At 52.1% G+C, this 10,858-nt stretch overlaps 1 protein-coding gene across 5 annotated transcripts; it reads right to left on the bottom strand.

Moving 5' to 3' along the window:
- Positions 1 to 1,241: 1,241 nt before the first annotated feature.
- Positions 1,242 to 8,730, bottom strand: TYSND1 (trypsin like peroxisomal matrix peptidase 1). 5 transcript variants are annotated; one of them, XM_024254220.2, is made up of 5 exons: positions 7,435 to 8,600; positions 5,853 to 5,983; positions 4,686 to 4,871; positions 4,381 to 4,433; positions 1,242 to 2,175 (listed from the first exon to the last, which is right to left on the bottom strand). In XM_024254220.2, exons 1-5 carry the CDS (start codon positions 8,598 to 8,600, stop codon positions 2,170 to 2,172), a joined length of 1,542 nt encoding a protein of 513 aa, XP_024109988.2. In that variant the 3' UTR covers positions 1,242 to 2,169. The 5 variants fall into 5 exon arrangements, with proteins under 5 accessions (XP_024109988.2, XP_024109987.2, XP_002820908.3 ...); XM_024254219.2 differs by having other exon boundaries at positions 4,686 to 4,782; XM_002820862.6 differs by lacking the exon at positions 4,381 to 4,433 and having other exon boundaries at positions 7,435 to 8,730.
- Between the last annotated feature and the right edge of the window lie 2,128 nt (positions 8,731 to 10,858).

The following is a 10,858-nucleotide window of genomic DNA, read 5'->3' as shown; positions in this document are numbered from 1 at the left end:
AGAGACACACTTACTTATGTTTGCTGGTTTATTATAAAGGATATCGCAAAGGATACAGATGAAGAGACGCACATAGAGCAAGGAATGAGGAAAGGGGAAGGAGTGCAGAGCTTCCGTGCCCTCCCTGGGCACGCCACATGCCAGGAAGCGCCAGGTGTTCAGCTATCCAGAAGCTCTCTGAACCCTGTCCTCTTGGGTTTTTATGGAAGCTTCATGACATCAGCATTCCTTCCCCCAGGACTGAGACCCTCTCATGGGAAGGTCTTTAGGACCCACTGTCAAAAAGGTGGACGAACGTTAGTGAAAGGATACCCAGAGGTCAGAGGCCTGCCCCCTGAGCCCTAACATACCCAACATTCTAACAAAGACTGGAACAAGGACTATGAGCGTTACGAGTCAGGAATGCTGGATGAAAACCAATATATATCATAACACCACACCCAGCACTGGCACTCAGCACACAGGTGTTAGAAACAAGTTACTCCTAAGCACTCTTCCTGCGTGGCCTCCGCCCACAGCCACCCCTCACAGGGCTTTCAGCCTGCCAGTAGAAATCACTCGAGGGCCCACACATGCAGGGCCCTGGGCACACGGCACAGTCCTGACTCAAAGAGTTGGCCTCAGCTCCCGGGGGTTGCCCTGGCCTCATTCACCCTTGAACTCCCCAGCTGACACCCACCTTAGGCATTCTTTAAGCACCTGCTGCCAGGTCAAGACCACCACCTTCCGGGACCTGCAAGCCCCACCCAGCTCTGACTGGCACATGAACAGCTATGAGGGCCAGTCTGGCAGGACCGTATCCCATGAGCTCACACCCTGCTGAGAAAACAGCACAGAAACGGTGTATTTCTGGGTTGGGCACAGTGGCTCACACCTGTAATCCCAGCACTTTGGGAAGCTGAGGCAGGAGGACTGCTTGAAACCAGAAGGCTGAAGCCAGCAAGGGCAACAAAGCAATACCTCAATTCTACAAAAATAAAAAATTAGCCAGGCGTGGTGGTGCGCGACTGTAGTCCCAGCTATTCAGGAGGCTGAGGCAGGAGGTCTCCTGGAGCCCAGGAGTTTGAGGCTGCAGTGAGCCATGATCGCAACACTGCACTCCAGCCTGGGTGAGAGAGCAAGACCACAGCTCTAAAAAAAAAAAAAAAAAAAAGGAAAGGGTGTGTTTCTTTGCCTGGTACTCGCCTATTCCCAGTTCAACTCCTGAAAAAAAGCAACAATTTGATATATAAATACAGAGGTTTTTCAATAGATCAGGTTTATTCCCAAGCCCCAACCAGACATGTTCTACCCCTCAAGATCCCTGAGACCCAGGCTGTGGGCTGGAAAACAAAGGCACAGTGTCAAGAGCACCCCTGTTGGCTTATGAAGACCCAGGAGTGCTGACCTTCAGGGATCTGCCTGCACTGCCCACGGGCCTGGCACAGCAGGAGGCACTCCTGTTTCTGTCCCTTCTGTCTCTGGTCTTCACAGCAAGGTTTCTGATGAGATGCTAAGGAAGCTGAGTCCTCTGTCAGCCCTGACTCTGACTGAGAGGCAGACAGGAGCCAAGGCCCCATTGAAGCTCCAGGATGACGATGGCCCTCAGGGGAACAGACGCAAAACCAGGCATGGGCCTGCCTTCCAGCTGGCATCTACCTGTCAGGCCCAGAACTTCTGTGCAGTTGGAGTGGGCTCCCCAGAAGGAAAAACAATACAGCGGAGTCTAGTGCTAGGGGACAGAGAACTGGGGGCTCAAGAAAGCACCCCAAAACGGGCTGCCAGGTTAAGGATCCATGGGGCTGAAGAGAAGTTTGCCCCAGAGCCCAAAGCCCAGACTGCAGTCACTGGGTGGAGATGAGAGGTAGCCCGGGCCCCTGCAGGGGCTGGGCCCTGAATCCTGAGGCCACCATCACCTCAACATCACTTCCTACAGCAGAAAAAGGTCACTCTTCTTTCCAAAGGTGGTAACACAGCCTCAGAGCTTGCTCCTCGGGGCCTCTGCCAGGGGCCGCTGCAGCCGCCACACCACCCTGACTGGCTCAGCAGCACGGTCCAGCTCACGGAGGCCACCCAGGTCGTGGGTCTGGCTGTACTGCTGCAGGGCCGGCTGGAGCACCGTGATGGGAATGCTGAAGTTCAGGTGGGGGTAGGTGGCCCCCGTGTTATTGTCCCGGGTGTTGCTGGTGATTATGCCTGTTGAGGAGTCAGAGAGCAAAAGAGGATGTGAGCCAGGGGGCAGAAAGGCTGCAGAAGGGAGGAGGACCATCTCCACCCTGGAGCCCCCAGGGCCTGGTAGGGCTGGATACCACCCCACATGGTGACAGACGCTGAGCTTCTAGACACGAACACCTGCTACCCACACCCCTTCCTGGCTTTACATTTTCTCCTTAACACTCTCAAAATCTAACACACTAGATAGTTCACTTATTTCACTTGTTATCTTTCTCTCCACCTAGTGTCAGCTCCATAAGGGCAGGACTTTGATGTTTTGTTCATGCAGTCTCCCCAGTACCTCAAACTGCCTTGTGCCAAGTAGGCGCTCAACAAAGGCTTGTTGAATGAATGAATGAATGAATGAATCAGACCCACAGACATGTTTTGTTTGGCCTGCTCGGTGCATGGATGTGTGTGTAGTTTTTTAAAGATAATTTCAGACATACAGAAGTCTTGCCTAAATAGTGCAGAATTCTATATACCCTTTGGCCAGCTTTCCTTTATGTTCATATCTAATGTCACCAAAAAATATTTATCAAAACCAAAACATATACCTTGGTAGAATACTGTTATTAAGTGAACTATAGAACTCACTGACATGAGTTGCACTAGTTTTTCCACTAATGTCCTTTTTCAGTTCCAGCATCCTATCTAGGACTCCATATTGCATTTAGTTGTCGCATCTCCCAAATCTCCTCCAATCTGGATCAATTCCTCAGTCTTTCCTTATCTTTCATGGCCTTGACATTTTTAGGAGTGCAGGTTATTTTATTTATTTACAGTTTTTTTTTTGTTCTTGTTTTTGTTTTTTTAGAGGCAAGGTCTCGCTCTGTCACCCATGCTAGAGTGCAGTGGTGGGATTATAGCTCACTGCAACCTCGACCTCCTGGGCTCAAGTGATTCTCCCGCCTCAGCCTCCCTAAAATATTTTGTAGAGCTGGGGCCTCACTATGGTTGTCCAGCTTGGTCTTGAACTCCCAGACTCAAGCAATCCTCCCACCCTGGCCTCCAAAAGTGCTAGAATTACAAGTGCGAGCCACCATACCTGGCTTTTTTTTTTTTTTTAAATAAACATACAGTTTATTTTTTTGAGATGGGGTCTTGCTCTGTCACACAGGCTAGAGTGTAATGGTGACCACAGTTCACTGCAGCCCTGAACTCCTGGGCTCAAGTGATCTTCCCACTTCAGACTGCTGCAGAGCCAGGACTACAGGCACATACCACCATGTCTGGCTCAGGTCAGTGATTTTAGAGAATGACCCTCAGTTGAGGCCTACCTAATGTTTTCTCATGACTACTGGATTGGTGCAAAAGTGAATGTGGTTTTTGTCATCACTTTTAAGTGTTCTGCCATTACTTTTAATCGTTTAAGGTTACGCATTATTGGGAAGAATACCATAAAAGCCATGTGTCCTTCCCAGTGTCTCAGCTGTCTGATGTCTGTATGGAGTACTTGTGATGTTCACCTTGATCACTTAGCTGAGGCGCTATCTGCCAGGCCTCTCCAAGGTAGACTTAGTATTTTCCTTTCTTTTTTTAATTAAAAAAAATTTTTTTTAATAAAAATAGAGGCAGGGTCTCACTATGTTGCCCAGGCTGGTCTCGAACTCCCATTTCAAGTGATCCTCTTGCCTCAGCCTCCAGAAGTGTTGGGATTACTGGCACGAGCTACCACACCAGGCCTAGACTTACGGCTCTAAATATTACTTACGGCTCTAATATCTCCTCTTTGTAAGTACTAAATATTTAGAGGAAATATACTAAAGTTATGCAAATACAATTTTACTTGTATACTAGGGTGGAACAGGTAAGTAAACATATTGTAGACAGCAAGAGCAAGGTTTTTCACTACAGGAGAAAGAAGAAACAAACGAGGAGAGTTAGACCGGACTGGAGTTGGAGATTTCTAGATGAACCCATGTTTTTTCTTTTTTCTTTTTGACAGCTAAACAGACAGTTTTTTAAAAACCTGAATGTTACCAAAATTTAAAAATTGATCAATTTAACGGCCACATGTATTTTTTTAAAAAAAGCTTTCCATGTCTTGTGAAAATACTAGAATACCAGCCAACGTCAGGCCCATCCTCCTTCACGGCCACAGTCTGCAGCGGCTGAGTCGGGTGCGCTTCAGTTGAGACCTCTCCCCTCCCCTCCCTGTTGTCTTCTCTCATTCATTTGCTTTACCTTTCCAGACTCTGTTGGCTTTGGAGTCTGTGACGCTTTGACTAATCCAACTCCTGAATTTCACAGATCAAACCAAATTATATTAGTAGCAGAGAAGGGACCAGAGCCCCGATCTCCCTCCTCCCAGTTCAGCATCCCTCCCTCTCCACCATCAGGAGAACAGCCTGCAAACCTTGGCTAGCTCACTCATAATGCCCACCATTTTCCCAGACAGAGGGTGCACTGGGGCTGGCCACAAGCACTCATGGGGTGGGACTGAGGTTCTGGCAAGTGGGAGGGCGGGAGGGGGCCAAAGAGCTGGTTACCAAGGAGGTTTCCTGAGTGGTTGGAGAAGAGGGGTCCCCCACTGGAGCCGCTGTGCACAGCACACGTGGTCTGCAGCATTACGGGCGTGCCATTCACCTGCACCACAGCCGAAAGGATGCCTGAGGTCACCGAGGGCCCGCAAGCCTGGCCAAAGATGCCAAAGCCCACCACACTCACAGCCTCGCCTGCCAGGGAAGGAAGGAGGGTGAAGCTGGGGACACCTGTGTTATAGCAGGACTCACACTCCCTAACTCCCATCCCTACCCTCTCCAAACGCCCCAAACCCCTCCACCCTTCAAGTTTCTGCTCAGATACTCCTGCTTCCAGAGAGCCTTCCCCAGGTCCCCTGGCTGGAAGAGGCTGAGAACTCCATTGAGCTCCTAGCACTATATCTGCATGACCACTTCTGAGCAACAGGCTGTTCCCCAGTCCTCGTTCCCTGGACAGGCGGGGCAGTGACTTTTAGGAGTTCCTAACACCTAGCTACATGCTCAATAAATATTTGTGGAATTCACACCCATCTCCTCCTGGAACTCCTAAGAAGTCTCTTGGTGAAAAGAAATGGTGATGATGGCTATAAGGCAGCCATGACCTTCCTTTTCCAAGTGCAGGGTATGGGGGTAAGTGCTTTACAGGCAACGTCGCACCCAGCCCTCACAACACCCAGAAGTAGGATGCATTAGCCCCATTTCAAAGACGTGGAAAATGAGGCAGAGGACAGTTAACTAGTCTGTCCAAGGACATGGGACTAATAAGTGGCAGAGGAAAGATGCCCATCCAGAGCCCCTGGACCCTTTATCACCGTATCACACTGCCTCCATGGAGTGCAACATCAGTACTTATGTGGCAGCATCACAAAGCCTTTTACCCAAATCGTGTCTCTGGAGCCCTGAAAGTGCCACATGCCTCTCTGACCAGACTGAAGTGTTAAGGAACCCCAAAGGCCCAACATCCTCACACTACATTGCTGCAGGCACTCGGGGAAAGGGTGTGCATTATCCTTCACAGGGCACTCCACATGCCCCACCAGCACAAGAAGGGAGGCCTCCAAGGTCCTTGACCAGTGCCACCCTGACTGCGTGAGAATGCCCAACACTGATTCTCCTTCCTGAGGCCCACCCTAGCCCAGAGGGGCCCTCCTTCAGGCGTCGCCCTTTGTCCTTTACCTTCGTGGAAGTGCTCAGCGGGCACAGGGATGGGGACATCATCCAGGTCCTCCTCCAGGCTCACCACTGCTATGTCATAGGGACATGTCTCCTGAGTGGCAAATACCACACGGCCCCAGATGGCCACACTCCTGGGAGCAAGGGAAACAAATGACAGGCTAGCTTTCTGACTCCTCAGTACTTGGGAGAAATCAAGGAGCTGAGAGTGACAGCAGAAGTCAGAAGATCTGGTTATCAGCCCTGAAATCAACCAGCCAGGCAACTCTGGGCACATCACGTAACCATTCTGTGGTATCTCCAAAGGTGGCTGACAAAGTGTGCTGCTTCTATAAAGCTTCCTGTACCTGAATAATCAACCTGACACTTAGCACTGTGGGCCAGGTTTGGTGTTAGTGCTTTGCGGACATCACTTTATTTAGTCTTCACGACCCTATAAACTAGGCACTGGCATTATCTCCATTTTAGGTGGTATAACTGAGGCTGAGAGACGCTCAGTAACATTCCCAACAACAAACAGAAAGTGGGAGGAGCCAAAGCAAACACAATACTTTCCTTCACTGCCTCGTTGATACCCACAACAATCCTGTCAGTTGGTGGGGCAGATATGACATGGTTTCACTCCTCTGGGTCCCTATTTACATACATGCTAACACTTCCGTAGCACACTTACGTGGCAGGCTCCATTCCATGACATTTCACATCAACTCCCAGGGAGGCTAGCTTAGACAGATTAAATGACTTGCCCGGGATCAGACAGGGGCATCCTACCACACACTCTGTAGGGGTAGCTTCCAACAGACCTGGCAGTCTCCTTAGGAGCAAGGGGCATGTGGGGGAGTGGAAGGAATCTGGTGGGGGCCACACATCACAGGGAAACCTTCATCATCAGTCTTCCCTATAAAGTCATGGCTGTCCTATAGGCCACCAGTGGGGACACCTATGGCAAAACTGGGCAGTGTTACCCACACCTGGCTAAGCTTGGGGATTCAGGAAAGAGATTTGGAAAAGCCTGGGCTGCAAGGCTGGGTTGAACCACGTAGAGCTGCCTGGGCCACCCCCCTACCTTCTGATTAGGTAGAAACCCACATTTCACTTAGAAGGGAAGCTCTGGCTAAGCTCTAAAAGATGGATAAAATTAACAAACCCATCTCCTTACCCCAGGAGAGCACCATCCTGGGCCTCTGGGACCTTATCACTTTCAGAGGAGTAGCAGCAGGGTTAGGGAATCTCTGTTCAAAGGGCCAGAGAACCGTGGGGTATGGCGTGCAGGGCTATCAGACAGTGAAGCTGCCCAGTAGAAACTCAGACTTTGAGGGGAGCTCAAAGATGCCCAGTTCCGGATTCAGGGTGTCCCACAGTACCGAAATCCAGAGCTGCTTCGAGCTTGACACCTTGCCCCAGATTCTCCCCACAGGGGTTCTGGGTATAAAGAATGAGGGGAGGGTTCCAGGTCTCTACCCACTACACGCCCAAAGCATCCGCGTGACACAAGAAAGGCCTGCACAATACTCAAGAGTATTAGGGCTGGACCCAGATCTGAGACCTGGAAAGAGATGAAGTGGGGTCAGCCCTGCGGGCTTACTTGGGGATGGTGGAGCGCACCAGTACCCTGGCTGCTTCCCGAGGGGACACGTGCCGACAGGTCACTACAAGGCGGGGTGCCACAGCCACTCCGGAGCCCCATACGGTGCCGCACTCCACCAACACTGCCGCGGCTGCCCACGGGGGCCCGGAGTCTCGGAGGGGCAGACCCCACGGGACGCCCACCTCTGGCGGCAGGAGGGCAGCCAGGGCAGCGGCGCTGAGGGGCAGGCGGCGAAGCGCGTCGCGGGCGGCGCGGAAAAGGGGGGCGGCGGCGCAGAGCAGCGTGAAGCCCACCCATTCGCCGGCCTTCCAACAGAGCGGCGCCACCACCAGCGCCACCAGCGCCCCAGCGGGCCGCGCGGTGAACACGCCACCGCCCTCGGTGCCGGGCAGGCAGCGTGCGTCGGTGAGCAGCAGCGGGCCGGCCACGTTGCTGAGCACCCCGCAGCTCAGCGTGTTGAGAAAGATGTCGGGGCAAAAGGCGCCGAAAGGGGAGCCGCAGACCAGCAACGGCGCGCCCTTGGGCACGGCCCCGAGAGGCGACACGGCCATGGCTGGCCCGCGCTCCTCCTCCACCTTCTCCTGGCCTAGCCGCACGCCCAGCAGCGCGAACCAGCCCAGCGCTCTCAGTTGATCCGCCTCCTCGTCCTCCGACACTTCGTCATCCCGCGCCGCGCTCGAGAAGCGCCACTGTTCCGCTGCCTCGTCCCCGAAGAGGCGCGCGAAGTGGGCCCAGAAGGCCGGGCAGCTCAGCAGCAGCAGCAGCTCAGCGGGAAGCCGGGGCTGCAAGGGACGCCCGCGGGACGGGGCAGGTGGGCCGGGCTCGAGGCTCGCGCACTGGGGCGTGCACAGCCCTGGGCGGCCCCGCTCCGCGCCGCCGCCGGGACCCGCGGCCGTTGGGGCCCACTGCACGTGCAGGCGCAGGTCGTCGCTGCAACTGTCGCCAGGCAGGAAGACGGCGCCGGCCGCGGTCAGGACTTCGCTGCCAGCTCGCAGGAAGGGGACGAAGATGCCCCCGTGGCAAAGCACCAGGCCCGGGCTACGGCTCAGGATTACCCCGCTGCAGCTCCATGGGCCCGCCTCGGGCTGTCCGGCCCGGGAGGCGCTCACTACGCAGCCCGCCTGCTCGGCCGCCCTCATGGCAGACCCCCACTGCCTTCTCATGGCCTCTAGGCCGGACACTCGGGGGCTTCTCCGAGAAACAGCGAGCTAGCGAGCGAGGACCCCTACCCGGTCCGGCTGAACCAGCCTAGCGCCACCCACAGCTGGAAGCGAGAGGCGCAAGCTCTGACTCAGGTCTTCCTCATCGAGCCCGATTGGCTAAGCCCTAATTGACCCGACCCGATTGGCTGGACTTGTGCCGAGCTCTGATTGGCTGCCTATTCTGATTTTTTTTTTTTTCCTTTCCCCGCCCTCGTTAGTTCGTCCAACCGGTGGGACATAATCTCTGCCCCATTCCCCCGGATGAGCCCCGGGGAGAGTAAGAGGCGTGCGGCGTCACGAGGAATCGGAGGAGAGGAAGGTGGGTCCCTTCAAGCCTAGTCTCTTGTTTGCTGGAATGTGGGAAAGGGAATAGAAATGAGCGCTGACGTGGCTAGATTTGCCCAGGCCATGACAGTACCTGTGAGCATCTGCCCAGGTCTTCAGCCTCTGACCCTTGGGATAATATGGACCAAGGAAATCCTTGGCCAATTCAGTGTTTTGAAAATTTAAAAGTAAACCCTATAGCAATCCACTAGGGGGCATGGAACTCTCAAGATTACTCCTAGGATTTTTTTTTGCTGCCAAAACCCCAACACAAATCTCCGAGAAACTGGATTTGCTGTAAATTAAATTGCCCTTTAAATCGACTATGAACAGTAGCTGAAATCAAAAATTTTAATCATACAGCCCTATATTTTGCAGTGTGCACATTTCACATAACATAACCACCAGCCAGGATTTATCTAGGCCAGGGTCCAAATACTTTCTGTAGAAGGCCAGAATGGAAACAGTTCCAGTTTGAGGGGACCATACAACGTGTCTCAAATAGTCAACTCTGCAGCTGTTGCATACAAAAGCTAAAGGAATGGCGGTGGCTGTGTCCCAATAAAAAGACACAGACACTGAAATTTGAATTTCATATAATTTTTTGTGTGCAGAAATAGCATTCTTTAAATATTTTTTCCAACCATTTAAATGTGTAAAAACCTTTCTTTGCTCACAGGCCACACAAACACAGGCAGCAGGCCCGATTTGACCCACAAGGCATAGTTTACCATCTCTAGTGTACACTAACATAAAACTTCTCTACTTTTCCAAAGAAGTACGCTTTAGGACAGAGGAGGATGAACGAGTATGTCGGGGGGTGGGGGGGCGCGGAGCTTCATGATACCCTCAATCAGTCACCACAAGCTAGACAGTTTACAAAGGTCTGCTTTATCACTGAATTGATAAAATACACATTATTATTTATTTATTTATTCATTTTTTTGAGACGGAGTCTCGCTGTGTTGCCCAGGCTGGAGTGCAATGGCGTGATCTCCACTCACTGCAAACTCCGCCTCCTGGGTTCACGCTATTCTCCTGCCTCAGCCTCCCCAGTCGCTGGGACTACAGGCGCCCGCCACCATGCCCAGCTAATTTTTTGTATTTTTAGTAGAGACGGGGTTTCACCATGTTAGCCAGGATGGTCTCGATCTCCTGACCTTGTAATCCGCCCACCTCAGCCTCCCAAAGTGCTGGGATTACAGGCGTGAGCCACTGCGCCCGGCCACCATTAATTTTTATTAAGGTTACTGTATTGCTTACTATATACAATTGCTACTTAAATTCTCTAACCTTTCTGCCTGAATTCTTTAAATAAAGTTAACACTGCTTGGTATAACCCCAGCACAACACAGGGTAATGCTCCCAGTACTCCCAGTGACACAAACCTGCTAGAGAAAGGAAAACGATTATCCATGATAGTATGAGGCAGGAGTAAAATTAGGCCGTCTTGCCATAGCAGGCAGTCTTCTTTTGGTTCTATGACACAGAAGGTGGCTTGATCACAGCAAAATTTCTTTATCCCAACTTCCTAGCAATTAAAGAGTTTTTCTCTTGGTGGAGCACAGGGGCTCACACTTGGAATCCCAGCACGTTGGGAGGCTGAGGCAGGAGAATTTCCTGAGCCCAGGAGTTTGAGACCAGCCTGGGCAACATGATGAGACCTTAACTCTACAAAAATTTTGAAAACTAGCTGAGCACAGTGATGCACCCCTGTGGTCCCAAGCTACTTGGGAGGCTGAGATGGGAGGATCACTTGAGCCCAGGAGGTCAAGGCTGCAGTGACCTATGTTCATACCACTGCACTCCAGCCTGGGTGACAGAGTGAGACCAACTCAAAAAACAAACAAACAAACAAACAAACATTCTCTCTAGAGTCCAGTGATTCTCCCTCA

The sequence above is a fragment of the Pongo abelii genome, chromosome 8 (assembly GCF_028885655.2).
Source record: "Pongo abelii isolate AG06213 chromosome 8, NHGRI_mPonAbe1-v2.0_pri, whole genome shotgun sequence".
NCBI classification, from domain to species: domain Eukaryota; kingdom Metazoa; phylum Chordata; class Mammalia; order Primates; family Hominidae; genus Pongo; species Pongo abelii.
Note: the sequence above shows the minus strand (reverse complement) of the source record. Positions and strands in the feature narration are given on the sequence as shown.